The sequence below is a fragment of the Morus notabilis genome, unplaced genomic scaffold (assembly GCF_000414095.1).
Source record: "Morus notabilis unplaced genomic scaffold, ASM41409v2 Scaffold456, whole genome shotgun sequence".
Taxonomy (NCBI): Eukaryota; Viridiplantae; Streptophyta; class Magnoliopsida; order Rosales; family Moraceae; genus Morus; species Morus notabilis.
Genome location: NW_010367949.1, coordinates 297,739 through 315,806, shown reverse-complemented (window position 1 = coordinate 315,806; position 18,068 = coordinate 297,739). Strand labels below are relative to the sequence as shown.

General features: G+C 32.5%; 1 protein-coding gene and 1 pseudogene across 1 annotated transcript; both read left to right on the top strand.

Annotated features, from left to right (window-relative positions):
• Nucleotides 1-11,131: 11,131 nt before the first annotated feature.
• On the top strand, nt 11,132-12,075 carry LOC21397916 (concanavalin-Br). The gene is made up of 3 exons (XM_010113955.1): nt 11,132-11,545; nt 11,665-11,800; nt 11,891-12,075. The coding sequence occupies exons 1-3, from the start codon at nt 11,132-11,134 to the stop codon at nt 12,073-12,075; spliced, it is 735 nt and encodes a 244-aa protein (XP_010112257.1).
• A 2,857-nt stretch (nt 12,076-14,932) lies between these two features.
• LOC21397915 lies at nt 14,933-16,537 on the top strand (annotated as a pseudogene).
• The last annotated feature ends 1,531 nt before the right edge of the window (nt 16,538-18,068 follow it).

Here is an 18,068-nt window from a genome sequence, read left to right as displayed (position 1 = left end):
ATCAAATAGACACTTCATAGTCTGGAAGTAAATTATGTTTATAATTATGTTCGCCCGCAAGCGTACGGTGTCAAGTTTTGATAGTATAGAGTGAGTGAGTATCGTTTCCATATAGATTAGGTATTAAATTGCCACTAAGTACTGAGATTATCGTAACTCAACTTTATCTAGACAACCAAACTCAATGAAATGAAAATAGAACTAGAACAAATATAAATACAAAAATAAAATAAGATATGGAAAATTCTATGCACATGATGTACTAGGGACTTGACTTCACCTTTTCATTCCTATATATGTTCATCCTATCAAACCAATGCTAGCCAATTCCACTCAATTCATTAATCAAGGGACCTAATCTACCTTCATTACCTCTTCGAGCGTTAAACGAAGTCATATGCATGAATACTCGAATCAATATTCCTATCTAACCCGTTTACTCATACACTCATTAAGTTTTTATAACCCTTAAATTGGAAATCAAATGCCTATTGCATCCCAGGCTCACAAAAATTGAAATCCTAGTTGATAATCAAGGTATTGATCACTTCCCAATCTCACAATATCCTAGAATCTCAATGAGATTATCTAAGTGTCGATATCCTCCCGGACTCACGACAACCTAGTCTATATTTCTCAATTCCGGACTATGAAATAAATCTCTCCTGAGCATCAAAATTATAATCTAAAATTATCTAACTCATTGGCCACATAAATTAAAAACATTAAGTGTAGAGAAACATAAATAAATTAAGACGGAATTTAACTAACAATTGACAAGATAATCAAACATGGTTCAAATAAAGCTACATTAAGCCCTAGAATATGAAGTCTAGCTCAACATAGAGGAATCATTCCATAACTAAAATCACAAATTTAAGAACAAAAACTAAAACACTACAATAAAAAGGAAAAAGGAAGAAGGAGAGAAAACTCTTGTGGAGATGAGTTTCAAGTCTTCAAATCTTATTGAATCTCTCCCAAGCATTCTTCAAGAATCTCCAACTCTTAGCTTCTCTCTCTTGGAATTTTTGTGCCTCTCGTCCTCTCCAAGTTGGGAACTAGGGTTTCTTTTGTTTAAGTATGCGGAAACATGAAGAAGATCTCAGCCATTCTCATCCAAGGGTTAAAAATGGCCTCCCAACATTGATCAAGGGCCAAAAAGACCTAAAATACACGTTTCAGCACAGCCAAAAAGGCCCATCAAGGGTCAATTTTTTTTTCTTTTTTCATCTAATTTCCCATTTATTAATTATTCCTACATAAACACACAAAACACATCAAACTAACAAAATGCTTAAAAACTCACAAATATTTGAACTCAAAGGTACTTGATTTGTCGGTAAATAACCTCCTCATCAAATTATGAGAGTGCGCTTCAAAGTTTATAATGGAGTAACAATTAAATTAAGAGAATTAATTAATTAATTAAAGAGTTTTAATTAATTATTAATTTTATTTGAGCTAGGAATTATAGGTCCATGAGTCTACGCGTCGTCCTTATAATTCTACAAGACACTAAAGGCAAAATGGAAATTTTAGAATTATGTAACACTCAAAAAGAAATAATTGAGAATTAATTAAACATTAAATAATGTGATTATTTAATTTTAATTTTGAAATACACATGTGATGGAGATCATAAGTGTCACATGTCCAGCACTTTAAAAATCCCTTAGGGGTTCAGTTTCTTGCTCTCTAAGTTATTCAATTAACTTATTTGATAAGTTATCGAATTGGAATTCAAATTGAATTAAGTTTAACTTTAATTGAAATTTGAATTTGAGTCAAAATTAGACAACTAGATAAAGGAGAAATTTTGTTGACTCCTTATCTACAGTAGGCACCAACCACAGGGAGCTTATTCCTGTGGTGGCTAAATTTTATCTACAATAGGAGAGAGAAAATTGTTCTAAAATTTAATGAGAATTTTATTTGATTTCAAATAGGATTTAAAATTAAATATTATCTTTTATTTTCTGAAACCTTATCTTAAAAGATAAGATATAGTTTATCTAGGACTCTAAGAGGTACTCTATAAATAAGAGGTTGTAGAAAATTAGAGTACAAAATTTTCTCCCTTCCCCTATGTGATAGGCGTGTAACATGCTAGTTACGGGCGGGTAACATTCCGTCAGACAATGTGTAACATGCTAGTAATAGGCGTATAACTTTTCTACTCCCTCCCCTACAGTGGCATGTAACACGCCTAGTGTAGGCGTATAACACGCAGTTAGTTAGCATGTAACCTACTAGATGTGGGCGTGTAACCTGAGAGAAAAAGAGAAGAAAAGTTCTTCCAAATTCTAAGTTTCATGTCGTGCATGAGTTGGTGTTCTTGTAAGGCTTGAGTGTTTTGAGTGCTAATCCTATTTTATTTCAAGTGTGCCCACACACACGTCTTCGTAGATTCAAGGAATTAACGGAAAAGATTCAGGTATTCCAAACAAACTTGGAGCGAGGATCTTTCATGGTCAAAGAATTCAAGTTTTTGACATAATCATTCGCTAGGTAAATTTATTTATAAAGTAATTTATTCGCACATAAATTAATGTATTCTATAGAGTATCTCAAAGGTTTATTAAATTTTTTGTTACAAACAATCCGCTAGATACACACTTCCGCATAGAAAATCGTTTTCAAAACCAACAATTGGTATCAGAGCGGTCTACAGACTATATTATTTTATGCTCTAATCATGTGATAATCAATATTGTATGAAATATGTGATATTTAATTGTATGTATGTGACGTGCATGCACTTGCATTTATTTATGGATGTTTATATTTATTCATGTTGATCAATATGAATGATGGATTTGGTCATTCATTAGATGGTTCCACTGATCGGTTATATTCGTTTATTAAATTATTTGTAATTTTAATTCGGGAATTATAATTATTATAATTCTAGGACTTGGTAATAATTTAGAATTAGGGTTAGGTTTAAATAATCTATTATAGGAGAAACTGAGAAACTGCAAAGCCGAATACAAGCAACCCGACCTTTTCCCCTTGCAGCTCAACCGTGGGCTGCACTATGCGGCCAGCATGCCCTGACGTATAGCAAGCGCATGCCCAGTGCGCGCAGGGGCGCAGGCAGTGCACTGGTGAGCCCCCTACGGGCTCGAAGGGTTTTTTAAAACCTTTGTTTTGCATGCTGATGAATCCGGAAGAGTTTCAGACCCCGAAGAAGAAAATAATTATTGTAATTATTTATATTTATTCGATTTTGGTTGTAATAATTATTCGTTCGATATGATATCATCTAACAACTTTTTACACTCAGAGAACACATGCTCTTTCCGTCAAATAATTAACACCTAACTAACAGAGGAATTGAAATTAGAATAAGGAAATAATAGATTAGAGATCAAAATAGGACATCTCAAAAATCATGGACCAAAATATGATTGGGTGTAAAGTTGTATACCTTACCACAAGATTTTCTAATTAAAATCAAGTTGTTTATTTGACCAAACAAATTATAGTTTCTCTATGATGGGTAAGGCTTCGGCAGCTTCTTAAGAAGCCTTCCTCTTCGGCTGGCCATGATCCATACATATATACATGAATTGGTGTCTGCCATGGACCATTAGGTAGTCTCTCCCACATGCTCTCAATGGAAATTCATATTCTCAGCTAAAAAAAATAAGGGAAGAAGTTCATGTGAACATGACAATTATTAAGGTGTTTTAATGCATCGAAATCGGTAAAACTAAGCCAAATTCATGGAAAAAGGGGGAAAACGCCAAAAAAAACTAGAGAGCAAACCAACTCTAATATTCAATACGTCAATATTTAAGTTTAATCATTACAAATTTTTAATAAGGCTATTCATAGCTTACCTAAAAGGCTAAAACAATCACACATCAGACAAAAATAATGATAAAAAAATAATAATAAAAGCATACCTAAATTGATAGATTAGAACAAATGACATAGCAAATTAATATATAAGAAAGAAAAAAAGTGAATTATCCTACATCTTATTTTCTTGTGCTCTAATTAGAAAATTCTCCCATGATGATCACATGACGACGGACCATTACGCAATCCCTCGCGCATGTCTTAATTAGAATCCATGTCAAAAGGAAACAGTCGTACACTACAACCACTTCTCCTTTCACATGCTTATTTTTTAAAGTTTACAAGTGAGGTTTATATTATATCTATTATAGGGTAGACAAAAATTAAAATATACTAGAAAACCAACTAATTAATGTATGCTGTGCTTGGGGACCAATATTCGAGGCAGCTATATATGATAATTTTTTATGCAGTATTTTATTTTATTTTGTTTTTTTTGCTAATCCTTTTAATTTTAAAAATTGGCTAGAACCCATGTGATAATAATAATTCTTGCAATCCAAAGAAGATACGGTGTTTCCTTAACACCACAAAGAAACAATTAATAATCTAGTGAAGGCATAATATATATTAATATCACTTATAAATGGACTAAACTTTTAATGCCTATGGAGATTTATGAAAGGATTAAAAAAAAAAAAAAAAAAAGGAAAAGACTACCAGAGACACAATTTCAAACTTGTACATCAAATGAAGAAGTTTAGAAACTAAATAAACTTTTAATGCCTATGGAGATTTATGAAAGGATTAAAAAAAAAAAAAAAGGAAAAGACTACCAGAGACACAATTTCAAACTTGTACATCAAATGAAGAAGTTTAGAAACTAAATAAAATTGGAGATTACTAATTATTAATTAAAAAATCATGTTTTTTTTTTTTTTTTTTTTTGCTTGAATTAAAAAATCACGTATTGATTGGGAATAATAATCTCCCAACTATTTTTTTTTTTTTTTTTACCGATTTACTCAACTGGTATCCTGCACATTTTACTTTTCCTATCTTAGAGTAGTGCCCGAATTGAAATAAGCACGAGCGGTTCGAATGTATAAAGTAGATAAAATTTATAAGAACATTCAAGTTAATAATTTTTCTTCTTGAAAACAATAAAAGGTAGATCGTAACCTAAAGCTATTAATTAACAATTTCCATTTATCCTAACGGCGAGTTTTTCGAAATTAAAGATGAAAGAACCCAAACTTAAAACCTGAATATTGAAAGTAAATATGATACAATCACCACATTAAATTTTTGACTATGCATGTTCTACACGGGAGTCTTTTGCTATACCTTTTGTTAAGATCGAAAGCGTTTTTGTTAATTAAAAAAAGCATTTGTGTTAGAACAAAAAAGCATTTTTGTTACGCCAAAAAGCTCAAAAAAAAAAAAAAAAGTATTCTGCTTTTTGATTATTCTAGCTTGTTCCAAAGCAATATCAAAATTGGAGATAAATAATTGGATTTAACATGAGAAATAGTATCGTAGGATGTAACTTAGAAGCGATTGAGTACAATTAATGTCGAAGGACCAATGCAATTATAAATAAGGACACCCTACTGAATGACAAAGAAAAATCAAATAGATGACCTCTTGAATAACGAAGAATTTCTTACTAGAGTACTACACGGTTTGGTAAAAATGCCAATGAAAGTTCTTGAAATGTAGGGTGCGTTTAGAATTTGTTTTAAAATAATTTTATTTTCAATAAAAAGTAAAAATGAGATTGTTTTGAAAATCATTCTGAGACCGATTTTGAAATTACGTTTGATTGGTTTTTTAAGAAATTATTTTGAGTATAATAAAAAAGTAAAATCGTCTTTATTAATTAATATATTATAATATTGTTGATAAGTACTAAAAAATAAAAACGGAAAAGTGAAAACAACTTTCAACTGTTTTCTAATTCCTTTACAAAAACCATTTCCACTATTTTCGTTTTCTTTTTTTTTTTCAAAACATTTGCTAAATAAATGTCGTTTCATTTTCATTTTTATTTTTTTGCTTCTCGAAATGCTAAAAACCGTTTTGAAAAACAGTTCCAAACACGCACATATGTTCAAGAAAACAGTATCCTTTTTTTTCTTCCTTTCTTAAATGATATTGTCATCAGTTTTATTTATTCTAGTTTCAAATGCCATTAACTTAACCTCTTTGACATCATCTTAACTAGTCCAATGATCTAATTTTCAAACTTCGAAGTTGAAATATTGGTTCAGTGTGGTCAACAACATGATTTATTATTCATTTTTTAGACTAATCATATCGTCATTAGTTTTAATTTGGGTTAAAGATTGTTGTGCTTGTGATTTTTGATTTGAAAATTTTATCTTTCACATTTTTTACTATCATAAAAATAAAATAAAATAAAAGATATCAAAGACCAAATTTTTTTATTTTTTATTTTTATTTTTTATTTTATTTTTTATTTTATTTTTATTTTATTTTTATCTTAACTTGAGCAACAAGCATAACCAACTTAAACTAACAACATCTGGAAAAGAGAATAAGTGCTGTTTCAAGCTCCGAAGAACCTTTCATATTCATATATATATATATATATAAAGCTCGTAAAAACCAAGAAATTGTCTAACCCCATCATATGTAACATAAAAGAAAAATTAATCCGTATATTTTCCTCCAAATATCAGCAAGTTAATAATGCAAAGGGGAAAATTCTATTAAAATGCAACCGTTCCACATATCCATTGAAAATTTATCCATACGTAAATCATCAATCATAACAAAAGAGCGAAAGAAGAAAAGAGAAGGCAGGAAAAAAAATCCATATGGAAAAGGACGTAATGGGCTTTGGGCCTACCACTTAGGCTTCACAAAGAAATGTCTCCTACAAGTTTTCCTGAAGGAATCAAAGTGGGTCATAGGAAGTGAGGCTGAAAACAAGCCAGAGCCTATTTACAAATTTTACAAACTTGTGGGGCCAAAACATTAGAAAATTCTCAAACCGCAAAATTGTATACCGAAGAGTCAAATGTTAATGTTTGGTAGGAATGAAAGAAAATATGATAGAAATGAAATATAGAAAGAAAATAGTAATGATGGAAAGAAAATTGATTTTCTATTATGTTGTTTGGTATGAGAAGATAGAAAGAAAATGAGCTTATATTCACTTGTTTGGTATTGGAAGTTAAATTGACAGGAAAGAAAAGATCTTACTCATAAATTACTTTTATACCCTTAAATTTTTTGCTTGGATGTTGATGGAGAAAATGGTAGTTTAGTAACTTTGCTCACTTTAATGAGTTGTCTCCATTTTCCATCCCATTTTCTGCCCACTTGTGAAAAGAAAAAAAATGGTGTAACCCACATGTATTATTTTTCACTCCATTTTCTCTTCATTTCTCTTTTCTCTCCTACCAAACAACTTATATTTTCATTTTCCCTCCTAAAATCCCTCCACCTTCTTCCTTCCTTCTACTTTTCTTTCCTACCAAACATAAAAGTAGCAACAATTTAAATAAAAGAAAACTTTTTTTTTATTTTTTAATTTTTTTGGTTCTTCTTGGGTTCTCCTTGGACTTCGGGGCATCGTTTCCTACTTCTGGTTTTCTTCCACCCTAACGCTATTATTGTTGTTGTTGTTGTTGTTGATTCTATGCATGGTTCACTACATCTCACGTATAAGGCCAGCGAACTCATTCACATTTAAAACTCATATTCAAACGCATGAATAAACATTCCAAGTTTAAATCAACAAAAAGTCAATCTAAGATCATCGAAATAACACATTTAACCATAACAACAAAAATCCTAAATGTTTAAAGTCTTACTCTTGAGGATCAATCGGAAATTTGGTTGGCTAGAAACTTAAATTGTAGCTTTAAAAACGAGGATATAACTCGAAGAAAAATATAGGTGAAAAAAAAGAGAAAAATTCGTCTTAATTGATGCGCATAGAGGAAAACATTTTTAGAAGGTTATTAAGAGAGTAAATTTACCAAAATCCAGTACTATGTTGAAGAAGCTTCAACCCCCTTCTCGGAATCCAAATTGACAGCAGCTTTGAAAGAGTTTTTGAGCTACTAAATTCCTTTAAAATTAAAGAAAGAAAGCAAGAGTTTAGTCCCTCTATTGATTAGAAAGAGAGAGACTAGAAAATTGAAGCTTAGAGGTGTGAGGAAGGCGGTTTTCTTGTAATAGCTAATGGGGGTTGCGGAATGGTAGAGGAGAGAGTGAGAAAGAAGAGAATTAGGGCCCGTTTAGTTCGTTGATTCGAGTTTTTAATTCGAGTTGAGATGTAATTTTATGTGAGACCTTTTTACTGTAGCAAAAAAGTTAGATGTGACTGTTTCTGAGAGCTTTTTACTGTAACAAAACTCGAATCGGTGAAATGAACAGGGCCTTAGATTTTAGACCCTCTAATCTGATAGAGTATGAAACTAATCGATACATGACCCTCTCTCTCTTTCATTTTTTTTCTTTTTTTTTTACTAAGCTATAATCCTATAAGGTGCGGTGGACGGTGTTTTCTTAACACTCCATTAAAAACTTTTAGAAACCCATCAGCACTTTTATTTGTGACCTAAACATTTTTAAAATCATCCTTTGGGCTACATATTATAATAAATTACATTTTTGGTGCCGTAATTTTGCCGCAATTTGCCAAAATTGTAAATTTTTCCATGAAAATGAATTTTTATAAAAGTTCTTCGATCAAGAATCTGATGTTAAAAATTTTATTACATTTTTCACCAATTGAGATACTAACATTTAAATTTCCATTCAGAATTTTATTTTGTTAGTTTACACCATCTCTCACATAAAAATAATTATACTGTTATTTTCATTAGTACCATAATGGCGTTTTATGGTTTTTGGAAAAATATAATTGAAGATAATTCAAGGAGCACCAAGATTGAAGATTGAAGATCAATCAATACATCATTTTATAGGATTGTTCTAATTCTAGTCTTATATTGATTTTGATTTCATACTATCAATTGTTAATTTTAAGTTTGGCAACACTCATATAAATATTTTTAAAATTAAATTAAATCATTACAAGTGTTTTTAATTTGGTATAAATCATTTTATCCATTTGTAAAATTATTTGAAAATTGTTTATTTGCCAATTTTTGTGTGAAATTTTGATTTTGTAGTTGTGAGAGGATGAAATAGGCTCCACCAGTCGATCAGTGGCAGAGACTATATAATTGTACCATCGATTGGTGAAATTTAAATCTTCTCTCACAACCGATTGTTCGGCGGTAAACCACAGGTAGATCGGTACTGTGCAAACGAACAAAAATCTGACCTTTGACAGCGATATGAAACGGGTAAATTGACTTGTTTTCTCCTAGTAAAGACCTTATTGAGGTCCAAAATGGGCAAGAAATGATATAAAGAGCTCCTCCATTGTCTAAAATCTAAAAGTTTCTCAAAAGTGCTTACATAACCATCTTCTTCTTTAGATTTTTTCTTGATTTTCTTACACACTCTTGAACCTACCTTAAATTTCCTTTTGATAGTGTGACCTCATCATCTTCTAGTTCTTTTCCTTGTGTAAAATTCTTCTAGCAGTGAGAGTTTGAGTGCTTTACTTGTCAAATAGCTTTGTAATCTTCATTTAATCTTCTTTCAAGATTTGTGAATTGGAATTTGATTGGTTAGTCGATCTCCGGAGAAAATCGATGGTTGTAAGAGGTTGGGTGAGCCTCGAGCAGAATAATTCACCGTTTGTAAGGTGGAATTAATCGTCTTTGAAAGACGATCAAATAATGGAAGAGGTTCAGTGACAGAATAGCTCAGGAATAGTGGATGTAGGCAATCTTCACCGAATCACCATAAATCCTCGTGTACACACTTCTCTCCCTACCTCTCTTTGATTTATTGAATTCTAATTTTAGATTGTGCTTTTGATCGTAGATTATCTTCTAGAGATTTAATTACTTATTTTTCTTTAATTGAATTGAGTGTTCATTGCATTGCCTACGTAGCGTTTGATAAAATTACCACGTACAGATTATTTTCATTAATTTTTGATATTTGTGCTAATTCTCCAATAATTTTATTAGTTTTTGAAAAATCTTAAATATCCAATTGACCTCCATCTAGGGTAGCTTTTCTTGGAATAACAATTTTTTCGTCATTATTTAGAAATTTGAGTTACTCCTAATATTTCAAATTTATAAAAGTTTGAAAATTAATTGGTGTACATCATAGAATATGGTACTATCCTAAGGTACTTCTCGAAATATTCGAGCACGCACAAAAATCACAGAGTCGTCGAGCATTAATTAAGGTAAATAAAGAATCTCATATATGTCGTGTTTGGGGCATTACACACCAACCTTTCAATCTAACCGTTTGATTCAACCCCAAAGCAGGACCTCCGTCAAATTTGACATATTGGTCTAACTGTGCAACAAACTTGGTACAACCTCAGACCCGATCTAACTTAACTATTAACAATGACCTATATTATTTGTTCTAAACAATTGAATATTTTATTTTCCCCAATTAAAAAAAAAAATTAGGAACAACTGAAAAAATGATGAGCAAACCTGTTTTGAAAAAGAAAAATTCACTTTTTTATTAAAAAAAGAAAAACCTGATTGAATAAACATTACATAAGCCGATCACAAAGTCATACCAACCTTTTCATTTTGATAAACAAAGACAGAAATTGTTCTTACAGTACCAAAAGCTCTAGCTTAAGTAAACAATCTAATTTGTAATACGTATATATATATATATACACACATAGACACATATATTAGACCCGAATTGAATAAATGAAACGAATCCCTTCGACTAGACTCAGAGCCAGCAACACGGCACGGCCCCCAACCAATCATTGAGGCTGCCTTTTTGTAGTCTATAAGGATGAGAACTCCATTAAAAAAGAGATTTTTATTCATATTTTGAATGATAGATTAGTGGTTCAATTTAAAAATAATGTCTACACCAATGCTACGTACTAAAACAGAATTTATTTATTTATTTATTTTTATTTTAAAACGCACACAGACCCAACAAGGTGGTCTATGGAAGAAAATTCGCCAGTTGGCATTATGGAACATAATTCCACTACTCTTACCATAACATTTAATTTACATGACGCGTATATGTGAAACTATTTTATGATAACTGCTATAAATTAGTCACGATAGAACATGGTATAGTCAGATTAAACATCCGTTATTTAGTTATTAAGAAGGGCTACTAATTGTTAAATCTATATACTTTAGTGCAACTCCAAACCAAAAGAAAAGCCTCAAATAAACCCACAAATTCTTAGCTCACAATGGCTGCACCAGAGTTTATTCTGTCTAATTTGATGATCATGATTATATCTTTCTTGCTTCTCCCAAATTATTCAGCTCCCTTAGAATTCAACTACCCAGCACTTGAGCAACAAAACCCTAACTTAACAGCCCAAGGAAATGTCACCTTCTTGGGTTCAGAAGAACAACTCACCAAAAACAAAAAGGACCAAATCGGACGGCTGAGGTACTTTCATCAGCCGATGCGTCTTTGGGAGACCTCGTCGGGACTGCTAATGGAAGCCGATTTCATTACTCAATTCTCCTTCATGATCCATTCAAACGACTGGGCGCCTGGAGATGGAATCGCTTTCTTCCTCGCGCAGCCTCCATTCAGTGTACCAAAAATAACGGATGGAAGTTGTGCTGCGTTTGGAACAAGGATTCGTGTTATGGTTCGGATCATGATTCGTTACTCGTTATAGTATTTTCTCTCAAAAAAATACACGTAAACTGAGAATGATTCTAAACCTATGAACCAAACGTTCACTTATTGTCCCATCACGACGACGAGATAGCTTTGTATGCCAATCGATTCGCCGCGGTTGAGTTCGACACTTTCAAGAACGATTTTGATCCTCGTGATCTTCAGGAACACGTCGGTTTAAACGTCAATTCTATGGTTTCTAGGGCAACTGCGTCATGGTCTGGTAAGTTAAGGTCCTGGCCAAAGGTATACAAATATAAGGTTACTATCAGTTATGATTCTGCAGTGAAATTATTGAGTGTTGAATTTACAGGATATGATCAAGAAGGTTCTCATATTGAACAAACTTTGTCCCACCGAATTAATTTGGTTGATCATTTGCCAGAACGGGTTGTATTTGGCTTCTCGGCTGCAAATGGACTTTTTACGTCGAAAAATGTTCTCTCTTCCATGGTCTTTTTGGTCCGAGATACAAAGGACTCGACAACGACGATTTAGTGGGAATATTTACGAAAATTATTGTTAAAACTACATGCCGTATCACCTCAAACTTATCGTACTGAGTAATCTACGTATGCGCAGAAAAAAAAAAAAAAAAAATTTATCCCACATCTATATTTGTAGTAGTTTTATGTTTGTTATGTATTTATTTTTGTCTTTATTGCTTGTTCTAATTTCAGCGGTGATTACAGGGAAGCAGAATCATGATATCCAGACTAGAGATTTCATGTATAATTTTCCCATGCATTCTCGTGTATTTCTTAGTGTCTTTTCTGGTAATTTGTTTTTTATGAAAAGCTTCCTAAGTTTAGCCCTGTATTAAAACAGAAAAAAAAAAAAAGAAAAAAAAATCACAAAAGAGTTCAATCAAATGAACAGGCCGTTCACTTCACTGATTCAAATTTGTAATTCGAGTTGAGATGTAATTTTATATGAGAGTTTTTTACTGTAGTAAAAAAGTTAAATGTGACTGTTTCTGAAAGCTTTTTACTGTAACAAAACTCAAATTCTAAACTCAAATCGATAAAGTGAACGGGGCCTAAAATAACAAGCCCAAAAGGCTACAAAACTCTTAAATAAGGCCCTGTTTATTCATGTTTTCAAAACAGTGCTTTTCACATTTTCCGATGAAATTGTTTTCGGAAATGATTCTAAAATGCATTTGATTGGTATGCAATTCCGAGAATGACCAAATATTTTGAAAACAATTTAAGTTTTTTGTGAAGGAAATAAAAAATGCCCAAAACTTGATTGAAGCAGCCGTGATTAAAAGATTTACTCTTCCGCTCAAAATAAATGAAAGATGTCTCAATAAAACTCTTGAATAGTAAAAAAAAAAAAAAAAAAAAAAAAAAAAAAAAAAAAAAAAAAGAGGAGGGTGCATAGCTCTCAGAAACAACAACTAATGACTAAATGATATAATCAATGCTGAACTTTTTAGCTAAATATTATAAAATTCCTTTGAAACCAAACCTATTCCAAATAAATTAAATAGTACGTCTATTGAGTTCATGTAATTGTTTTTTATTATTTTATAGATTAATCTCACGAATAGTCTTTGAATTTTATCTTCAATCTCATTTTGATTCATGACCTTTAAAACGTCACACAATTGATCTCTAAAATTTTACTCTATTTCAATTTGTGTCTTTTCTTTTAACTAGTTGTCAAATATTTGATGGAATCTTTATAAATTAGTAACTAAAATTGAAAACATCTAAAATTTAGAGACTATCTATGGAAATTAACTTTTATTTTTGTATTGTTTTAGTCTCTTAACTTTAGATTTTTTTTATAAAAAAAAAATTGGTCCTTAATTTCCACAGATTTTGTCAAATATCTAACACCTAGCTAACAGAATGACCGAAACTGAAACGAAGTAAAATCTCGAGAATCAACTCTGAGATGTTTTAAAAGTTAGAGATCAAAGTGGGATTGATAATAAATCTAGGAACCTTTTATAGGATTAGCCCTTATTTTATACCTTTTAATTAATATTACCAATTTTATTATCCCATTACTTTTTCTCTTAAACTTAATTTCAAATGTGAGGGACCTTTTATAGAATAAACCTTTATTTTATACCTTTTATTTAATATTACCAATTTTATTATCCCATTACTTTTTCTCTTAAACTTAATTTCAAATGTGAGGGACCTTTTATAGAATAAACCTTTATTTTATACTTTTTATTTAATATTACCAATTTTATTATCCCATTACTTTTTCTCTTAAACTTAATTTTACCAATGTTATTCAATTATTGAGAGAGACACACACACACAATGACACTTAGCCAATTGACTCCTTCGTTAGAGAAACCTGCAACGAGAGCCAAATAATAGTTTAATATATATATATATATATATATATATAGAGAGAGAGAGAGAGAGAGATAGAATGAATGACACTTAGCCAATTGACTCCTTCGTTAGAGAATCCTGCAACGAGAGCTAATTAATAGTTTAATACCGTCGACTATAGCTAATTGTTCCATATTTCTGACCAGAAGTTTCAAATATATTTAACTAATTAATGTCTTCAAATTGATGGTAGTAACCACAAACACCGCTGCAGGCTGGCCAATGGTGCCCTAGCTTCTCCTATAAAAAATTCTACGTGATATAATTGCTTTAGAGTACTAACTTTACCAACAACAACAACAACAACAACAACAACAAAAAACATTAGAATGGCTTCTTACAAGATTTCAATTTTAAACATTGACAAGAGTTAAGAGTCTTTCGGTGTTTATAATTAATTCCAAGAGTTTTCTTATAAAAAAAAAAAAAAAAAAAAAAAAAAAAAAGTATTTCTCGAATCATTTTTTTTTAGGAATATTGCTCCAATTATTAGGTTGCAAATTAAGCACGCAAAATGTACGAGGCCAATAATATATATGCTAAAGAAACTCCTGTCTTCATCCAAAACATAAGAAGCCTAATTAAATCCAACAACAATAATTTCCCACGATGGCTGAAGATACAACATCTAGTATTTTCCCAGGCTCTTCATCTCCATATTCACAAATGATCCAATATTCTCATTATAGGATCATTATAGGTCCTGTAACATTTTTTCCTTGACACCCATGGTAAATTGTGCAAGTATCAATTACGATTCAAAACTTAAATTGTTAAAAGTGTTGAATTCAAGGGATATGATAAAGAAAGCAATGTCCCTGTGGAGAAAAAGATGTCCTATGAAATTAATTTGGCAGATCATTTGCCAGAATGGGTTGTGTTTGGCTTCTCAGCTGCTAACGGGCTTTATGCGTCCAACCACATATACTCTCCATTCATGGTCTTTTAGTTCTACGTTTCCACTAGAAAGTGGAGATCCTAATGTTTCAAAAATGTCGGTACTTATTACCATTGGTTCTTTCCTTTTCTTGATTGTAATTCTTTTGATTTGTCTTGTGATCATCTTGAGGAGGAAAAAAGCTGGAATTGAAAAGGATAATCTTTGTTCAGTGGCTATGACAGAGTTGTCAATGGATAATGATTTCCAATTGGACAGCGGTGCTAAGAGGTTTTCTTACGAAGAATTGCTCGAAGCAACAAACAACTTTGCGCAGGGAGAGAAGCTAGGGCTAGGAGGATTTGGCAGCGTTTACAGAGGATATCTCAAAAGCTTGAATTCCTATGTTGCTATAAAGAGGGTACTAAAGTTATCTACACAAGGTCTACGGGAATATGCATCTGAAGTAAAGGTTATCAGCCGGTTGAGGCACCGAAACTTGGTGCAGCTGATCGGTTGGTGCCACCGGAATGAGGATCTCCTCCTCGTTTATGAGTTCATGTCAAATAGAAGCTTAGATTTTCATCTCTTCGAATCTAAAAGCTCGTTGACATGGCCAATGAGGCACAATATAGCACGAGGAATGGCATCTGTTGGATTTTTCCCATTAAATTTCGGTAACCAACCGAAACCTTGATCCTCAAAATGTGGTCCATCCTATTCCACCACTTAAGAAACGTGATTAGCCACGTTCATCTTCAGTTGCCCACTGTTGCCCACGTCTGGTGCACGTCCAAGAAATACTCTGTGATGGGCAGAGAGTATAAAGGGGCAGTGCACATACCGATTAGGTCCCTAAACATGCAATCTCCATTCAGTAAAAATATACACCATCAACGAGAGATTGAGTGAGGTTTAGAAGAACCGAAACCGAGTTTTTCCTTTTACCCACCGAGAACGTCAATGGCCGGAGGTGATTTTTAGTCATTTGATCTAATTGCTACTCAACTTTGTAAGCAGCATGTTTAGATCACTAAGAAATCCCAACAGCATCAGCTGTGTTCTACTTGCACGAAGAGTGCGAAAAATGTGTCTTGCACAGAGACATTAAGTCGAGCAATGTGATGTTGGACTCTTGCTTCAATCCAAAGCTGGGGGATTTTGGCCTGTCTCGGCTAGTGGATTACGAAGCAGGGTTCTGGCAAACGACAATGTTGGGCGGGACATTGGGCTGCATGGCTCCAGAATGTGTCACGGTAGGTAGGGCAAGTAGGGAGTCAGATGTTTATAGCTTCCGAGTCGTGGCACTGGAAATTGCCACCGGACGGAAAGCGGTTGAGCGGGTGACAAAAGGAGATGATAAGAAACAAGAGTTAGAGGTATTGGTGGAGTGGGTTTGGGAGCTGTACGGAATGGAGAAGATTCTCGAAGCTGTGGATCCAAAACTCTGTGGGGAATTTGATGAGGAAAACAATGAAGAGATTAATGGTTGTTGGGCTGTGGTGTGCTCACCCAGATTACAAGCAAAGGCCTTCCATAAAGCAAGCGATTCCTGTGCTCGATTTCGAAGCTCCCACCCAAGATGAACCTTCCAAACTATCTATCTCCTACAATCCATCATAATACTGCTTTTGGACATGGCCGTGTACTGCTTTTAGATAGCACTAGTACTAGTAGTCTCTGCACAAGTTCTCACAATTCACCATTTCATGATTATTAAGTTCTAGATGTGTGAAATTCGGATGTACATATCTACTTTCGTTCATAAATCTCTCTTTTTTTGTCTCTAAGAGGGTGTTTGTTTCATATATTCGTCAATGATTTTGAATCATGATTCGTGATTTTCTACAGTATTTTTCTCTCACAAAAAATACACGTAAAACGAGAATAGTTTTGAATTATAATTTTGAATCCATGAACTAAATAATAATGATTCTGAACCATAATAACCCACTTTGTCTTGGGAATGTATTATTATTTTTTTTTTCCAAGAAGATGGAGTAAATAAGCATTAGAAGCACTAGAGTACATCCCAGGGCTAAATCATATACGCCCTTCCCCCAAATTCCAAAATACAATATTGTTTATTGTTTAACAAAGCAAAACAACCATGAATTAGACGGAAAAGGCAAGAGAAAAACAAATTCTTAAAAAACTGGATACCCCAAATGATGATAGAAGAAGCTGGAACAAAAACTCTTCCTTTGATAATTACCAACAGTTCTTGGTAGGTGTCATCGGAAGTCAAATTACCTGTCTAAATAATTAGGTGTCTAAATTAGTGTCTAACCAATCATATACATTATGTCAAGTCAGTTAAAAATTTAAAATAGTTTTTAGTTAACTTTATCATACTTGTTTATTATATGATATGACAATTTTTAGAGTTTAAGCTACAAGAAAAATGAGTTTTAGCTACCAAAGAATTAGTAGCGGAAACCCTTGATTTTGGTAGCTGAAGGTTTTAGCTGCCAAAAACTTTTAGTAGCGGAAAAATGGTCATAGAAAGTTTAGCAACAAAAAAATTTTTCGTAGCAAAAACTAAACAATTTGGTCTCAAAAAATGGACCATATAGGTCATTTTGCTACCAAAATTTGATAGCAAAAACTATTTTGGTAGCTAAAGGCCTTGAATCTGCTACAAAAATTTTGGTAACAAAACGTTTTTACTACGAAAACTTTTAGTTGCCAAAACCTTTTCGATAGCAAAAAAATGGGAATCTGCTACCAAAACTTTAATAGCAAAAGCTATTTACTACCAAAATATTTCGTTACAAAAACCTATTGCTACCTAATATTTTGGTAGCAAAAATTGCTTAGGACGAGAATTTGCTACCAATTTTTTGGTAGCAAATGTTTTTTCTACCTAATTTTTTGGTAGCCAGAAGTAATTAACAATTTTTTTTTTGGCATAAAGGTAACATATTTGGTCACAGTACCTGTATTTTTCACCAATTTATGCATATAAAATAATAACAAATAGGCAATTTCTCAAATGAAGTGTCATATATTAATACCTCTAAAAACAATAATAAGTTAAGCATTTATAATAATCTTGCAACGATCATACTTAAACAAATTGTACCTAGTAAGCAAACACGAGCCAAAATATTCAAGTAATAGGAGCCAATATTCAACAAACAGGAGCCGGTGGTGGGGTAGTGGTAGATCGTCTCATCTCGATCCAGAAGACCCCGGATGCTCCGAAGGCAAGTCTCTCAATCAATTTATCTTGTCTTCTCGCATGAGCT

Coding starts and splice junctions, on each gene's coding strand:
- LOC21397916 (XM_010113955.1), top strand. CDS start 11,132: ATGGCTGCACCAGAGTTTATTCTGTCTAATTTGATGATCATGATTATA. Junction 11,546..11,664: donor GAACAAGGATTCGTGTTATG/GTTCGGATCATG, acceptor CACGACGACGAG/ATAGCTTTGTATGCCAATCG. Junction 11,801..11,890: donor GGCAACTGCGTCATGGTCTG/GTAAGTTAAGGT, acceptor TTGAATTTACAG/GATATGATCAAGAAGGTTCT.